General features: G+C 53.1%; 2 gene segments (V, D, J or C); both read right to left on the minus strand.

The window, feature by feature from the left end:
• Positions 1-1489: 1489 nt before the first annotated feature.
• On the minus strand, positions 1490-3465 carry LOC135886378 (Ig heavy chain V region 914-like). The segment is given in 2 exon segments: positions 1490-1875; positions 3459-3465. Coding segments are annotated over 2 exon segments (393 nt in total).
• Positions 3466-15244: 11779 nt separating this feature from the next.
• On the minus strand, positions 15245-15741 carry LOC135886379 (Ig heavy chain V region 3-like). The segment is given in 2 exon segments: positions 15245-15600; positions 15696-15741. Coding segments are annotated over 2 exon segments (402 nt in total).
• Between the last annotated feature and the right edge of the window lie 2405 nt (positions 15742-18146).

Raw genomic sequence — 18146 nt, forward strand, 5'->3', positions numbered from 1 at the left:
AGGAGTTATATCTAATCACTTGGTTTCAGTATTCAATTAACTGAAAGGAACAGGATTAAATAAAATCCATGGGTTCCTGGAGTTGTGTCTTTTCTCCCAATTCAGTTTATTGTAGATTAGGTAGACCTTGAGGGACACAATTTTTGTCTGAGCTCAGACAGTCTTTCAGCCATGATTTGGGGTCTTCGGTAACTCAGCCATAGGTTAGGGCTCTGTTACAGGAGTGGGTGGGGGAGGTTCTATGGCCTGTGATGTGCAGGTCAGACTAAATGACCAGGATGGTCCCTTCTGACCTGAAAGTCTCTCAGTCTCCCCTCGCGGTGTATCTGTACCTCGGTAATACGGGGTGGGGTCCTCAGGTCTCTCGGGCTGCTCATTTGTAAACACAGCAGATGGTTGGGATTGTCCCTGGAGATGGTGCATCGTCCCTTAGCCCAATCGGTGTAATACGCACACAGCACCCACAGCAGTGACACACTGCAGCCTCTTCCCGGGAGTCTGAGCACCTGGGAGGCTGTTTGTTCTGAATCAATTTGCCGTTCTGCCAATGGCAGGCTTTGTCATCCCATTACCAGAACACCTGGGTTCTATTTCTTCCCAGCTACAGAAGGAGTCTAGGAATCTTGGGTTTCCTTCTGGAGGGAGGAGAGACAAATTACCAGCGCATGAAATCAGGATTTAGGACACAAGGGTTCTATTCTCAGTCTCGGGAGTTTTGATTTTCGGGTGGTCCGAGGTTTAGTTCAAAAGTTCTTGTAAACTGCTGTACACGTAGTTGGGGGTGGGGCGGGAAGAATGCATTTAGGGAAGTCTTTGATCCTTGATCTCACAATGGTTCATTGTAGTTTAATGAACAGGATGTAACAACTTCTTACGGAAGCTTCCTTCGCGTTTGAAGGGTTACTTTTAGTTGCAGGGGTACATACAATGCAAATGTTTGCTGTCAGGGTACACCAGGGTGCACATAAGTGAAAACAGTGCAGGCAACATCCTACAAACATTTCAAAAAGTCGAAACACGAAACCCATTCTTATGCACTTAGCCTCGAACAACGTCTGTTGTGCTTCTGCTCGCACACAGGTAAACGAGGCTGGCTCCAGCTATGCACTTGTAAGGCCTGGGGGCCTTGGCATGAGCTGGCACTTGGTCTGCCAGCGTCACACTGGGCATCTTCCCTTCCGGACTGGGAGGGGTGAGAAGAATCTGTGACCTGTGGGGTCAGGCAAGCGAAGGAACAATGTGGGAACCGGTCACATTAACCACATTTTACATCAGTGAAAGATCCAGATCTACAAGGAGAGACTGACCGTGGGACCAGGACTCACACCTGACTGAAGCAGCGAGGAATGTCTGCGGCGCAGACCCAGTGGGCCTCTGTGAAGCAAAAGGGGAACGTTGCTAGGGCATGAAAGGGTTAAAGCCTTGTGGCCGGTTTGTATTTCATTCCCCTGGATGCTGGTTCTCATTCCTGTGCCCAAACCCCTGTTGTTTATGTCGCTGCTGCCCCCATGTGGCGCGCGGATTCTGCAGCCTGGGTTTTTGCAGGAGCATCAATCAGTTTCTGTGTCACTGTGTCTCTCGCACAGTAATAGCGGGCGGTGTCCTCGGGCTTCAGGCCGGTCATTTGCAGATACAGCTCACTCTTGGAATTGTCCCTGGAGATGGTGAATCGGCCTTTCACTGAATCAAGGTATGCAGTACCCAAACTGGGGTTTATACGAGCGACCCATTCCAGTCCCTTGCCAGGAGCCTGACGGACCCAGTTCATGTAGGCGCTGCTGAAGGTGAACCCGGAGGCTTTGCAGGAGAGGCGGAGAGAGTCTCCGGGCTTTTTCAAATCCCCTCCGGACTCCACAAGCGCCTGGGACCGGGCACCTGCGAATAAAGACAGTTTATAAATATTGGTATATAAACAGCGATAATGTCATCTATTTTTCTAACTCTGCCAGTTATTCAGAGGAGGAAAATACCTTCCAAAGCTGCTACAGCGAAAACAAACAGGAGCAAAAATCCCATTTTCCCGGGTGCTGGAGGGGAAAGTTCTCACAGTCTGGCTGGTCACTGTACAGACCCGGGGCTGCGGATTGTGTCTCCGGGTGCAGCCTGGGCAGGGAGAGGCACAGATTTAAACAGGAAACTGTCTCCCTCATTTGCATGCCCCCGCGTTATAAGAGACACACACTCCTGCTGCCAGTGATCTGACTGAGTCGCCCTAGGGCTCCGGGTGCAGGAGTCAGACTGTCCCATCCTGTGTGTCTGTGCAGTGCCGGGCACAGGGCGCTGGGTCCTCCTGACACTTTCGGACCCCTGGGAGGAATGACCAGCTCCCTGCAGTGACTGTATTTCCTCACCCAGGAACTGAGGGCCTGGCTATTGTGAGGTGATGTTGGGGCGCAGGGGAGGGGGGGCGGGGACGGGACTCAGCTCTGGAGCCCCGTTCCATGTGCACAAGGTCCATGCAACGTCCAGTAAGGGGGTCAGTGTCTGGGGAGGGGTCGTGTTCCAGGGATCCATTCGGCTGGGCCACCTGCTGGAGAGGGAAGATTTCCCATGGTGCTGTGACGGATTTGGGACGGAAGCCCCTTTCCCTTCCCAGCAGTGACCGGCTACATTGAAATGATCCATGACACTAGAAACGTGATCTGAGCAAGCCTGGCTCATGTTTTGGACCAGATCTGGGGTCCGCCTGTGGGTGCAGGTGGGAGAAGCTGGGGGAGGGGTGGAGTCTGAGGACAGAGTTAAGATTTTGCAGTGGAGCCTCCCTGACATTAGTGGGCCGAGAGCGGCGTGTATGGGAGTTTTTCTTTAGGGGAGAGTCGAGGGAGGATTCAGGCTACAGTGAAGGAAGATTTTTATGCTCGGCTGATATTTATATTCTTGTTTATATTCCTGTTCCCTGTCACACTCCACTTCCCATTTACACTCGGATTGTAAACTCGGTGGGACTGAGAGAGGTTTTATGGTCTGTGTTTGTACCATGCCTAGGACTATGGGAGCCTAGACTATCATTAAGAACATAAGGAAGGCCAGACTGAGTCAGACCAAAGGTCCATCTAGCCCAGTATCTTGTCTCCCGAGAGTGGCCAATGCCAGGTGCCCCAGAGGGAATGAACAGAACAGGGAATCACGGAGTGATCCACCCCCTGTTGCCCATTCCCAGCTTTTGGAGACCCTAGTCGCTAGACCCACAACCAGCACCAAATCTATCACCACTGAGCATCATCATCAAGGTCATTTACTTAGTTAATTATTAATAAGCAATAAAGTGTAGACAGAAGCTTTCTCCTGGTTGTGTTTAAAGAACTTGTGTGATATGAACACTATGTGTTTTTACAACATTCCCATGATGTAAAATTGAGAGATAACAACAAAAACAACAATGAAAATATTTCCATTCCCACTGACTTTCAGACAAGTATCATCATTCACCGTGAAACACAGATCTCCATTCCCATTACCGCTCATGTTCCCTTTCATATCCCCACACTCATTCACACACACTGGAGAGAGAGAGAGAAAGAGAGAGAGAGAGAGAGAGAGAGAGAGAGAATGTTCTCGGGGAATGTCCCATAGACAGTTGCACTGAAGGACACTCAGACGATGAGGGTGGGTGGGTGGCTGGCTCCATAATGCAACATGGTCTTAGGCTCTCAGACTGGCTGAAGACCAGTTCAGTGATGAGGCTAATAGAAGTGAGACAATGTACAGGGCAGGGAGTCAAATACATCTATAAACAGACACTGCACAGCTCTATGGCATTGACCAACAGGGATTTGGGGAACAGCCTTGTTCCCTTTTATAGACTCATAGACTCATAGACTTTAAGGTCAGAAGGGACCAATATGGTCATCTAGTCTGACCTCCCGCATGATGCAGGCCACAAAAGCTGACCCACCCACAATTGAATCTTCCAGCCTGCGACCCCTGCCCTATGCTGCGGAGGAAGGCGAAAAACCTCCAGGGCCTCTGCCAATCTACCCTGGAGGAAAATTCCTTCCCGACCCCAAATATGGCGATCAGCAGTACCCCGAGCATACAGGCAAGATTCTACAGCCGGACCCTCATTTTACCCGCGATGGCACGTTAATGCCTAATTGACTAAAATCACGTTATCCCTTCAAACCATTCCCTCCATAAACTTATCAAGCCTAATCTTGAAGCCAGAAAGGTCTTTCGCCCCACTGTTTCCCTCGGAAGGCTGTTCCAAAATTTCACCCCTCTGACGGTTAGAAACCTTCTTCTAATTTCAAGCCTAAACTTCCCCCCGGCCAGTTTATATCCATTCGTTCTCGTGTCCACATTACTACTGAGCTGAAATAGCTGCCGGGGTTTGCGTTTTCACCTCTCCTGCTTTCTATCCCCACACGGGAACTGAGAGGTGAACATGGGACTATTTGGGCTTCTGTTTGACAGATGATAATTTCTTTTAACCCATATCACTGTCTGTGGGTGTGTTTTGGTTGGCTAATACGCTCCAGCCAGCCAATGTACCGACTAATGCCATCAAAGGAAGAGCACCAGTGACTCTTCTCAACTCAAGTTTGAAGGCTGTGGAGTTGCATCCCCAAAACAGAACTGCAGAGGTGCACCGGCCTGAGGGAGTGGTTCCTCACGTGAAGGTAACATTTGAAGAGAATGGAAATGAGCTGCTGGAGGACCGGCTCCAGGGTTTTTGCTGCTCCAAGCGGCAGGAAAAAAAAAAAGCCGTGATCGCAATTGCGATCGGCGGCACTCCGGCGGCAGCTCCACCGCGCCGCTTTTTTCTTCAGCGGGAATTCGGCGTCAGGTGCTTCCCTCCAAGAGGGACTCGCCGCCGAATTGCTGCCAAACAGCCTGACGTGCCGCCCCTTCCCCTTGGCCGTCCCAAGCACCTGCTTGCTGGGCTGGTGCCTGGAGCTGGCCCTGTGTGGGTGACAAGGAGGGAGAAGGGAGGACGAGTTACCTTTCCTCAAGAAAGATGTGGTGAGAGACTGCCAGTTCCAGTTCAAGCGGCACGCCAGGGGCACAGGCGTGCGCACGGGGTGTGCTGGGTGTCAAATGGCTCCACTTTCCCGGCAGCAGCAAGCTGCCGGCCCCTCCTCTGCCTTCCCGGGCTGGCCCCCACCTGCCACCCCCCCTGCGGGTCTCCCCCCCGCCTGCCACCCCCCCATGGGTCTTGCCTGCCACCCCCCTGCGGATCTCCTCCACCACCCCCCCCCCGGAGCCTCCCTGCCTGAAAGAAAGCAGTGTGCACCTCTCCTGTGCCTGCTTGTGCTGCTGGTGTAGCACATTCCTGCTCAACTGCTGTCTGCTGCCCCAGGGTCCTAGTGCCCCCATCCCCTCTTGGCAGGGCAGGCTGCCCTTACCCTGCCCTTCCGCCCTAGCCCTGAGCCTCTCCAACACCCCAAACCCCTCATCCCCAGCCCCAGCCCTCATCCACCCTAATCCTCTGCCCCAGCCCTGAGCCCCCTCCTGCATCGTGAACCCTTCATCCTCAGCCCCAGCCAGAGCCCTCATCCCCCCGCACTCTAATCCTCTGCCCCAGCCCTGAGCCCCCACTGCATGATGAACCCCTCATCCTCAGCCCCACAGCCCTCACCCCTGCACCCCCTCCTATCCCCAAACTCCCTCCCAGAGCATGCACCCCTCCCCCTTCCCACACACCCCCTCCTGCCCCACAAACTCCCTCCCAGAGCCTGCACCCCCTCCCTCTGCACCCCCTCCCACTTTCAAACTCCATCCCAGAGCCTGCACCCCTCACCCCCTCCTGCACACTGACCCCCTGCCACAGCCCGGAGCCTGCACCCAGCACCCAAACTCCATCCCAGAGCCTGCACCCCCTCCCACTTTCAAACTCCCTCCCAGAGCCTGCACCCCTCACCCCCTCCTATGCCCCCACCCCCATCCCAGAGCCTGCACCCAAACTCCATCCCAGAGCCTGCACCCCTCACCCCCTCCTGCACACTGACCCCCTGCCACAGCCTGGAGCCTGCACCCAGCACCCAAACTCCATCCCAGAGCCTGCACCCCTCACCCCCTCCTACGCTCCCAGCCCCAGCCCAGAGCCTGCACCCAAACTCCATCCCAGAGCCTGCACCCCTCACCCCCTCCTGCACACCAACCCCCCTGCCACAGCCCAGAGCCTGCACCCAGCACCCAAACTCCATCCCAGAGCCTACACCCCAGACCCCCCCCCAACCCAAACTCCATCCCAGAGCCTTAGGCAGGTGGGGGGGTGGATACTAAGGGGCGGCACTCCGGCTGCTATTGGGGTGGAACGTCTGGGTTTTCAGCGGCAATTCCGCGGCAAGTCCCTCTCGGAGTGAAGGACCTGCCACCGAATTGCCGCTGAAGAGTGGAGCGGCGCGAACATGCTGCCATGGCTTTTTTTTTTTTTTTTTTGCCGCTTGGGGCGGCAGAAAACCTGGGGCCGGCGCTGGTTGGATAAGGGCTGGGGGCACTCAGGGGACAGGGAGCAGGGTGGGTTGGATAGAGGTGGAGGGTCTCTGGAGGGGGCAGTCAGGGAGCAGGGGGGGTTGGATGGGGCATGGGAGTCCCGGGGTCTGTCAGGGGGTGGGGGTGGATAGGGGTCAGAGCATTCAGGGGACAGGGAGCAAGGATGGTCCTGGGGGGGTAGTTTGGGTGGGGGGGTCTCTGGAGTGGGTGCTCAGGGGACAAGGAGCTGGGGGGGGTTGGATGAGTCGGGAGTTTGGGGGGGGGCTGTCAGGAGGCAGGGGAGTGGAGAGGGGTAGGGGCAGGCAGGGAGCGGGGGGGGGGTTGTATGGGTTGGGAGTTCTAGGGGTCCTGTCAGGGGACAGGGAGCAAGGATGGTCCTGGGGGGGTAGTTTGGGTGGGGGGGTCTCTGGAGTGGGTGGTCAGGGGACAAGGAGCTGGGGGGGATGAGTCGGGAGTTTGGGGGGGGGCTGTCAGGAGGCAGGGGAGTGGAGAGGGGTAGGGGCAGGCAGGGAGCGGGGGGGGGGGGGTTGTATGGGTTGGGAGTTCTAGGGGTCCTGTCAGGGGGCGGGGAGCAAGGATGGTCCTGGGGGGATAGTTTGGGTGGGGGGGTCTCTGGAGTGGGTGCTCAGGGGACAAGGAGCTGGGGGGGTTGGATGAGTCGGGAGTTCGGGGGGGGCTGTCAGGAGGCAGGGGTGTGGAAAGGGGTAGGGACAGGCAGGGAGCGGGGGGGGGGGTTGTATGGGTTGGGAGTTCTAGGGGTCCTGTCAGGGGGCGGGGAGCAGTTGGATAGGTGTGGAAGTCCCGGGGGCCTGTCTGGGGGTGGGGGTGTGGATAAGGGTTGGGGCAGTCAGGGGACAGGTAGGGGGTATGGTCCTAGGGGGGCAGCCAGGGGACAAGGAGCAAGGAGGCTTAGATAGGGGGTGGGGTCCTGGGGGGCAGTTGGGGCAGGGGTCCCAGGAGGTGGTAGTCAGGGGACAAGGAGCAGGGGGGGTTGGGGATTCTGAGGGGGGCAGTCAGGGGGCGGGAAGTAGGAGGGAGTGGATGGGGCAGGACGGGGACGGGGCTAGGGCAGGGCGGGGGCGGGGCTAGGACGGGACTCCCTGGGTGCACACCCTAATGAAATGTGCTGTGCACGCCTATGGCCAGGGGCTGATGCCTGCACAGATGGGTAACTTAAGGGCTTTACCAGAGAAGCATCAAGAAGTCTTTTCTAAGGATGAGGTGACCAGTTTGGATGACTGGGTTAAAGGTCACCATGAGAGGCTGAAGATAGCTTGTGAAGTTGCTCTCAATATAACTAAAGACACAGCCCAAAGTAGGAAAAGGACTTATGATTGCAAGTCCAGTGGGGCTCTTATGAGGCCTGGTGTCCATGTACTAGTTCGTAACCATAGACACCGGAGGCGTAATAAAATACAGGACAAGTGGGAATCAAATCCCCACATTGTAGTCACTCACAACAATCCGGAGCTATCAGTTTACACCATCCGGCCTGAAGGAGGAGGTCCTGAGAGAGTAGTACATACGGATCAGCTAAAATGTTGGACTTTTAGTCTGACCAGGGCTCGTAGGAGGCATAGAGCAGCATTTCCTGAGGAGACTGAAACCAATGGGGCAAACCCAAACCGACGAAAATGGCCAGATCCCTCAAAGTGACCTGGTGTTACCAGGGGAATAGAAAAATGGGTAATGAACTATCAGTCCTAAGAAGGTCCCAGAGAACTATTAAGGGTCTACTGCCTATTAAACTTAGAGATGATTATGTTATTGGTTCTATGTAGTGTTTTAATGAATATTGTCAGGTATAGTATGAAGAAATAGATGGAGAATGTTAAATGTTCTTTTGGTAATTAATGGGTTTTTAATATGACATGATGTGGGTATATGTTGTTTGTATGGGGTCTGGATGTACTGGTGTGAATATTGTGGCTGTGGCAGAATTTTAGCAAGGGGGAATGTAAGGGGGTCCCCTTATTAAAACTCAGTGGGGGTATTTCGGTTGCTAGCTCCCAGCAGTAAAAGGGGAAGGCTCGATGGGAAATCAGGAGCCTGAGACTGACAGTCCCCAGGGGCAATGGGGAGAGGCCAATGCTCCAGGTCAGCCTGACTGACAGGGTGGGCAGCTAATCAGGGTGTCAGGAGGCCAGGGGGGTCCTGTGCTCCCTGTGAGCTGGAATTGCCTGGGTCAGACGGAGTGGGGCGGAGCTAAGGAGAGAGCAGGGGCCGAGCTGAGCTGGGGAGCAGAGCCGGGCCAGCCAGAGGGGCCAGAAAAGCAGCCCAGGGAGCTGGAGGCGGAGCAACAGCAGCAGCTGAACTGAGACAGGCTGGGGCTCGAGCTGGGGCTGGAGCAGTCCGGAGCTGGGTGCGGTGAGCAGCTGGGGAGAGTGAGGGGGACCCTGGCAGTGGGCCCAGCACAGGGAGACGCCTCAGCCAAGAGGCTCTGCAGGCCAGACTTGGAGGGGGATCGTAACCCCGACCGGGCAGGGGCGACGCTGGGAAGAAGGGTCCTGCCACCTAGAGCCTGAGAGCGTGTGGCCACCGCCCGAGCAAGTGTCCAACCCACAGCGTCCCTGCAGCACAGCCAGGGCCTGAGAAGGAGCCTGGGACCTACAAGGAACAGCCTGTGACCTGCCCTGACGTTCCAGAGACACTGGTTGTGATGTTCCCGGCCACAGAGCAGTGTGACGTGTTTTCCTTTCACCTTTCCCATTTTTCCTTATTCTTTTTTAAAATTAATTGTTAATTAAACAACTTGGATTTGCTTTAAATTGTATGAAATGATCAGTGGGTCAGGGAGGTGCCCAGTGCAGAGAGAGTACCCCGGAGTGGGGACACCCTAGCCCCTGTCCTGGGTGACCACAGCAGGGTTGGGCGTCAAGCCCCCCAGGAATCCTGGGCCCAGCCTTGTCGGGGTTACGAGGACTCTGCCAGACAGGAGAGTGGAAGGGGAGTCCTCAAGGGCAGGGAGGCCTCTGGGTAAAGGAAGTGGGAGTGAGGACTCAGATCCTTTCGCTAGCCCACTTCACCGGGGTAGTGCAGAAGCCAGGAAAGTTCCCCACAATAGCGGGACCATTCCCCTGCTTACATATATCCTAGGGCAAGGGACAGTGGTTCAGATGGTCTCCTTTCATCCGTGTGTGCAGCACCCAGAACAGTGCGCTGGGATCCTGTTTATACATTTGGATAAGAAAAGATGAACCAGACGCCCGCACTGAAGACAATTTCCCTGACATGACCTCAGGGCCTGATTGCTGTCAGTTTGTATAGGGTGTGGGAGACTCAGCCCTGGAGCCCCCACCCAGGCGTAGTGGGGCTGTGGTACGGCGGGTCAGTGGGGTCAGTTCCAGGTGAGGGGTCGGGTCCCAGGGATCCATTGGGCTGAGACACCCCTGCAGACAGAATAATGCCCTGGGGCGCTGGGGAGTAGCTGGGACTGAACCCCGGCCAGCCCCTTTCCCAGAAGCAGCGGCTCCACTGACCTGGGCTCTGTCTGGTGGGAAATATTCCCCGGTAGCTTTCACCACACGGGACAATCGCGGTTCACTTCACCCCCTGGAGTTCCCTCGGGAATTGCAAGGAGAGGAGCGGTTGGAGTGAGGTGGGCAGGGCTCTGCTCTGTATTGGTGCTTTCTGCTCCCCCGCCCTCAGCTGTAAAACACTGGTCACTCCACGGAAGTTAATGGATTCTCAAAGAATGTAAAACTTTTACGTATGCAGGATAAAATGACAAGAGCCTTTATAATTTACCCTACGATTCCTCATCCGCTATTCCTCAGAGAAGATGAAATTCACTAGTTTTTACTTTAAATCTGACCAAAAACTTAACCCTGCCTGTGTGCCTAATAAGTGTATCCTCAACAAATCCGGACATAATGTTTATTTAAAGGCTAATTCTCACTCTAACCCACAAAATTATGATTTAATCCAAAAGCCCAACTTTAACCCTGGCTCTAATTATAACAGTAACTGCAAATCTTACCCCTACTGTAACATTGACTCAGACATTAAAGTGAATCTGGGCCCTAATACTTATATTTACCCATACTGAACCATTCCCTTACCCCTACCATAATGTCAACCTAATCCTACCTTTAAGCCTTATGCTAACCCTAACCCCAATCATACCTTTATCTCCAACATTAACCCTATCCCAAACCCTAACCCTAATCTACTCTTATCTCTAACCTTAACCCTACATTTAGGCATAACCCTAACCTCAACACTCTGATTGATTCTGTTTTATGTACATATATTTTAATAAGGCTGAATTTTCTACTGTCGAAATTTGGCTCAGTGAACTCTCATTGCTGGGAGGAGTGTGTGTGTGTTTTTCCCACTAGAAGCCCCAAGCGTTGGATTAATTGCAACATTCTGCGCACAGGGCCAGCCGCGTGGCAAGAGAGTAAAGTCTGGAATTGCAAGACCACTCGGAAATCAATTCTGGAGACAGCGAGGGAGCTGAGTGTTCTTGTCACTCTGGTGACAGGAAGGAGGATAGTGCTCTGTTCAAATTATTACCTATTTTATGTAAAACATCCGACTTCCTGGTGAGAGCGATGGATGCGAGAACGGGGCCATTATTAAAGGAAAGAAAATAGATTGCCTACTTTTGTGTAGGTTCTCAGATTTAATCCTTTTACATTTTACAGACCTTTGGCTCCCCAAAAGATGAACACTCACTCAGAGGGAAAGTTTTTGTCTGAGCTTCTACTCCAGCGAGTCTCTCGCAGTCATACCCGGGCGGTGTTCATGTGTCAATACAGCAGGTCTCCGTAGTTGTCCCGGGAGATGGTAAATTGGCCTTTTACTTATTTGGTGTTATCTGTGCTGCTTCCAGAGCTGTCTATGGCGCAGACTCATTCCGGGGACCCAGCTTGTCCAGCACCTGCTGAAGATGAACCGGGGGGTTTGCAGGAGAGGCGGAGAGTCTCCAGGCTTTTTCACATTCCCTCCAGACTCCACCAGCTGCACCTGTCTCCGGGCACCTGGGAATCAACACATGATAAGAATCAGGAGATACTTGACTGAGAAGATATCTCAGGAGTCTCTGCTATTCTGGGGGAGAAAATTTCCTCTGAGTGTGGCGAGATTGTGGAGGAGATGGAGCCAAAACCTCATTTATCTGCCTGGGTCGGGAGTTCTCGGGGGATTTCCTCTTTCACCCCCCAGACCCAGAAGTCTCTGGCTTCTCAGTGCCAGAGCTGCAGGGTCTGGGGAATGTCAGGGTTTAAGCAGGGAGCCAAGTAACCTTATTTGCATATCCTGCTGTTAGTGAGGGGCTGAGAAACCCAGCCCCTAATCGACATGAAATCCCGAGGTCGGAGCTCAGACAGGACAGTGACAATTCTAGAGAGTCTGGCAAAGGCTGTGTGACTTTATCCTTAATATGCTGCCTGGTACTTGGTCAGAGAGTCAACATTGTGCTTAACAGAGAACTTGGAGTCCACTATCATTGTAAGGCAAATTTCCCTCCTCTGCACATAGGCCAAGCTTTCAAAAATAACTATTCTAATAGTGTCAAATTGTGTTTGATTTTTTGAGATGCCTTAGAAGGGGCTTCTGACAGGAAAGTCCCATTTAAGAATTCCAAGATGGGCACCGAAAATGTGAGAGATTTAAAACCACTTAAGAAAACACTGCCTATTTTAAGATGAGGGAAGACAGGCAAAGAGAAAAATGATTAATTTTTACAGCATTGAATTGGAACGTTTTCTGAAGCCAATTTTCAAAGGCACGAAGGGCAGTTAGACAGCCAACTCCCATGGATAGTGAATTCTATTTGGGCACCTCACTTGTGTTTGCCCCTTTCACAATCTCCCCTTGTTCCTCTAAAGCCAGGAAGGATGGTGAATGTGTTGCTAGGGATGGTGGGATGAATAATGCGCAGGCGGTGGTATGTTTGTTTTGCTGTGGAGCATTCACCAGTAGTGTATTTTGGTGTGACTGGTCACCTGATTACATGAGCTTCTCCTCCTATTCTATACTTAGCTGAAGTCAACTCTAGTAATCAAACTGCCCCATGTCTTATTGTGTAGGAGGTGCACGGGGGAGGGGTGTGCATCAGGACAGGCCGACATCCAGCCCACTGTGAGGAGAGTTCAACTGGACCACCATCTGCAGAGCAGTGGAGAATCAGGATGGCTCCTCTCTAACCAGATACATGGGATCGAGGCGGAGTTCCTCTACATGAACTGTGCCTTGTGTCTGGAGGGGACATTACAACTGGGGTCGCCCAGCGCACGTCCAAAAATGGGTCTCGGTAAATCTTTATGTTTACTATGAAATGGTTTGTGTGAGGCTGAATGTGGGACACGGAGCCAGGGATGGGAGCAATGTAGGGGAAATGCTGTAAAAACAGAGCAGTCAGCCCCTGGAAAGAAGGCAGCACTAGGGCTGTGAAATATTAAAATCCCACTTCACGCTGATGTAGGGCTCACTCGGTGCACAGGCCCTTGTTCTGGTACCTCTTCACAAGGGATAATTTCACCCACAGGGAATTACAAGTGGGTTGAGGGGGGGTAGATTTAGCCAGCTAGGCACATTGCAGGCATAGAGCCAGAGTGACATATTGGCTGTTCGCTCTGAATCATTGTGCTCCTCTGCGAATGGTACAGACTTTGTCACCCACCTAACAGAACATCTGACATCTATTCCTTGCTCTAATATGATAGTCGGGCAATGCAGTCTGCAATAGATACTGGCATAAAGACTCCTTTTGTATCCTCCCAGCCAAGGGAGGGAAGAATAATCTAGTTGCTATAGCTTGATATTCCTAGGGTCTTTCCTCTAATTTCTTTGCACAATGATCAACAACTGGTAGAGCACTGTGCTGAAGTGGAAATGTTCTGAATGTTTTCTCTGAATACTGTGTGGGTGCCTCAATTTCCCCTATGCCTTTCTTAAGGATCTAGGTGGTGGGATAAGCGTGTATGATTGTTGCAGAGCCCATGGAAGGTATGATGTCTGCACAGAGAATGGTTGAAACCCTGTTTCCTGGCAACTGGTGGAAGTGGTGGGATGTACTGCACCCTGTGAATGGTGCTTCCTGCAGTAAGTGACTGGGGAGCCATAAAATGAAGGGGGATTAATGAGGACCAGGCATGCTGAAGGCTCAGAGGGGGCGGTTTCAGGGGGCAAAGAAGCTATACTTAACCCCTGGGAGTGTGTGATGAGCGAGAAGGACTGTTGCAGTAACAGGGTCCCCCTGGGGACTGTGGTGAGTGGTCCCGGGGCGGAGGAGACTGCGGCTTGACCCTGGGAGAGAGGTTGTGACCTGGAGAATGGCTGGCACACTAGGGGTTCTTCCTGGAAACCATGGGGACCTGAGAGCACACAGGCCTGTGAGTCCACAACAACTTGGGAACAGTGAAGTGATGGCCTATCACCATCTCCTTAAGAAGGACATTGCAATCCTGTGCAAAAAGAGAGGGTTACGCATTGGAAAGTTCACCAAGGCCCAGTTAATCGTGCAGCTGGAGGACGATGATCACTCTAAGGAGCAGATTCCTGACCCCAATGGGGCTACAAGAGGATTTGGGAGCAGCTGGAGCAGTAGCCTGGCATCCCCAAGACTCCTGTCCCAAACCAGATGGGGGTCTTCAGGATCGGGTTCCCCATCAGGGGATCGGAGATGGATGGGATTGGAGCTGAGTCTGAGAGAGCTGGAAGACAGTAAGAAGGAGTGGGAGGACTGTGGGAGACAGTGGTAGCCCAAGAAAGAGCTGCAGGAGAGCAGCAGCAGCATGGACTGGCAATGCTGGAGCGGAGAGGCATAGGGGGCTTCCCAGGGGTGAGTGGGGATAGACCCCAGGCTGCCAGTTCTGCAGGGAACTTCGATACTAAATTGCTGCCCCTGGTTAAGGAGGGGTGTGGGTGGATGCCCACCTCACTGCCTTTGAGCAGGCTGGCGATCTGAACGAGGGAGACCCTGTGGAAGATCTCCAGTATCTACCTCTCTTGCTGGGTCCCAAGGCCATAGACACTGTCAGCCAGATGGGTGGGGTGGTGGACAGGCTTCCACTCCTGACCCCGGCCTATATGTCTGCGTGGAGTCTCCTGGGCTCAGGCCTCTCGGATCCCCAGTGGGAGCGGAAGGTGATGGTCAATGGGGAGACATGCCTGGGGTGGCGAGGCCCTGGGACAGAGAGACCTGTTGTCAGGCCCCAGGTGGTGCAGCCTCAGATGCTGAGGGGCTGTGTAATCTGGGGGAAGGTCCTAGGTATGAAGCCCCTCGCCCTGCCTATGGCCCGGATCCCTGTGCAGACACAGGAGGGGTCGGGTTGGATAGGATCAGGATACCTGTCAACCTGTAACCAGACCCCTGGGGCTGAGTGGGAGGAAGAGATGCTCCCCACCCCCCTGCACACTGGAGAGGGGGCTCACGCTGGCTCTGATGCTGTGACCAAACAGCGATCTCCCTGCCTGCCCCCACTGGGACAGCAAGGGCAGCGTTGAGCACGGTGGGAGATGAGACCCCAGCTGAGTGACGGGACACACAGGCAGGGCAGGATGGCTGCCAACCAGGTTCACCTTATCCAGACCTGCTGCTGGGAAGTGATTCCATCAGAGATGGGCCCGAGACAGCCAATGTTGCTCCGGATTGGAGTTCACAGATGAAGCGAGGGATCTCTGCACCGCAGGCCCAGCGGGGCTGTGGGCAGGAAGGGGAGACACATTGCCCGGGAACGGAAGGGTTAAAACTGGCGGGAGGTTTGTGTTACATTCACCCGGTTGCCGGGTCTCCTGTCTGAGCCTGGAGCGGTGTGTGTGTCATTGCTGCCCCCGCGCGGCTGCCGGGAGAAGGGCGATTCTACAGCCTCCGTTTTTGCATGATCACAAATCGGTTTCGTTTCACTGTGTCTCTCGCACAGTAATAGCGGGCGGTGTCCTCGGGCTTCAGGCCGGTCATTTGCAGATACAGCTCACTCCTGGAATTATCCCTGGAGATGGTGAATCGGCCTTTGACGGAATCAAGGTAGAGTATGGTATCGCCACCGGGGTTTATATAAGCGACCCATTCTGGTCCCTTGCCAGGAGCCTGACGGACCCAGCTCATGTAGGCGCTGCTGAAGGTGAAGCCGGAGGCTTTGCAGGAGAGGCGGAGAGAGTCTCCGGGCTTTTTCACATCCCCTCTGGACTCCACCAGCTGCACCTGGGACCGGACACCTGAGAATAAAGACAGGTTAAAAATATCGGTATAAAAACAGCAATAATGTAATCTATTTTTATAATTCTGCCCATTTTTCACAGAAAGAAAATACCTTCCAAAGCTGCTACAGTGAAAACGAACAGGAGTAAAAATCCCATTTTCCCGGGTGCTGGAGGGGAAAGTTCTCAGGGGACTGGCTGGTCACTGCACAGACCCAGGGACTGCGGATTGTGTCTCCGGGTGCAGCCTGGGCAGAGAGAGGCACCGATTTAAACAGGAAACTGTCTCCCTCATTTGCATGCCCTGCATTATAAGAGACACACACTCCTGCTGCCAGTGATCTGACTGACTCGCCCTAGGGCTCCGGGTGTGGGAGTCAGACTGTCCCGGCCTGTGTGTCTGTGCAGCGCTGGGCACAGGGCGCTGGGTCCTCCTGACACTTTCGGACCCCTGGGAGGAATGACCAGCTCCCTGCAGTGACTGTATTTCCTCACCCAGGAACTGAGGGCCTGGCTATTGTGAGGTGATGTTGGGGATTGGGGGGACTCAGCTCTGGAGCCCCGTTCCACGAGCACAGGGGCCATGCAACATCCGGTCAGGGGGTTCAGTGTCTGGGGAGAGGACATGTCCCAGGGATCCATTGGGCTGGTCCACCCGCTGGAGAGGGAAGATTTCCCGTGGCGCTGGGAGGGATTTGGGGGAAGCCCCTTTCCCTTCCCAGCTGTGACCGGCTACATTGAAATGATCCATGACACTAGGAACGTGATCTGAGCAAGCCTGGCTCGTGCCCGCCTGTGGGTGCAGGTGCGAGAAGCTGGGAGGGGGGAGTCTGAGGACAGAGTTAAGGTTTTGCAGTGGAGCCTCCCTGACATTAGTGGGCCGAGAGCGGCGTGTCTGCGAGTTTTTCTTTAGGGGAGAGTCAAGGGAGGATTCAGGCTACAGTGAAGGAAGATTATTATGCACAGCTGCTATTTATATTCGTGTTTATATTCCTGTTCCCAGCCACACTCCACTTCCCATTTACACTCGGGTTGTAAACTCGGTGGGACTGAGAGAGGTTTTATGGTCTGTGTTTGTACTGTGCCTAGGACGATGGGAGCCTAAACTAAAATTAAGAAGATTAGAATGGCCAGACTGGGTCAGACCCAAGGTCCATCCAGCCCAGTGTCCTGTCTCCTGATGTTGGCCAGTGCCAGGTGCCCCAGAGGGAATGAACAGAACAGGGAATCACCGAGTGATCCACCGCCTGTTGCCCATTCCCAGCTTCTGGAGACCCTGGGCACTAGGACCACAACCAGCACCAAATCTATCACCGCTAAGCATCATCATCCAGATCATTTACTTAGTTAATTATTAATAAACAATAAAGTGTAGACAGAAGCTTTCTCCTCGTTGTCTTTAAAGAACTTTTGTGATGTGAACGCTACGTGTTTTTAAACCATCCCCGGGATGTAATATTGAGGGATAACAACAAAAACAATAACACAAATATTTCCATTCCCACTGACTTTCAGACAAGTATCAGCATTCACTCTGAAACACAGATTTCCATTCCCATTACACTCATATTCCCTTTCATATCCCCACACTCATTCACACACACTGGAGAGATAGATAGATAGAGGGGGTGGATGGGGATAGATAGATAGATAGATAGATAGATTAGATAGGAGCTAGTGTCATAAGATAGTGTTTCCCTAGTGTCATAACAAAGTCCCAGGGACCAGGTGATTCTGGTGCTTCTATTTTGCATGTGGCTAGTGTCTTGCTGGGTAAAGATATGACAACGCTGTTTAACTTGGTTGATATCACGACCAGGGCACCGGGAGAGCATGGAGGTGATTTGACTGTGTTACCCACTGACAGTGTGGAAACTTTTAACAAGAAGGAAATAATTCCTAAGTTAGTGTGTGTTGAGCTTGGTAACTTGAGTGTTGTCAGCAAGAAGGGCTGCAAAGGAAAAGAGAGCGCCTCTAACCTTTTAACTATGGAGTCTAGGGGGTTGTATAAAAATCCTCTAGATGGGCCAGAGGCGATTCTGGGTTTAAGTGACTCTCAGAAGGAGTTGGTTGTGGCTCAGCAGAGCGATGCGTCTGTGGAGCAAGATAAAGGGGAACTGTTGCTTAAAGAAGCTCCTAAGGAGAAGAATCCTCATAGTAGCTATGGAAGCAGTTTGCTGTAACTGAGAGGTGTGAAAGTGATTTGACGAAGGGAGTTTCAGTTCCTAACTGCCACAGTCTTTCAGATGTGTATGGATCCACGACCTTGCTTTTGAAAAATCCAGAGTGGAGAGCCTAAAAAGTCTCAGATGGAATACAAATGGTTAGGGAGGATGAACAGCCCTATAACCAAGAGGCTGAGCTTGGCCAGCCTGTTGGGGAAACAATGGTGTTGGAACAGGAATGTCTCCATGTTGACTCTTTGAGTGAACAGTCGGTGTCTCAGGTTCAGAGAGAAGCCTGCGTAGCTGAGTCTCAGAGCAGGGCAGCTGTGCAGTTAATCTTGTGAGAACACAGGGGATGGCAGGCAAACTCTCATCTCTAGACACTTGGGATATGTCTTG

Source organism: Emys orbicularis, chromosome 12 (genome assembly GCF_028017835.1).
Source record: "Emys orbicularis isolate rEmyOrb1 chromosome 12, rEmyOrb1.hap1, whole genome shotgun sequence".
NCBI classification, from domain to species: Eukaryota; Metazoa; Chordata; order Testudines; family Emydidae; genus Emys; species Emys orbicularis.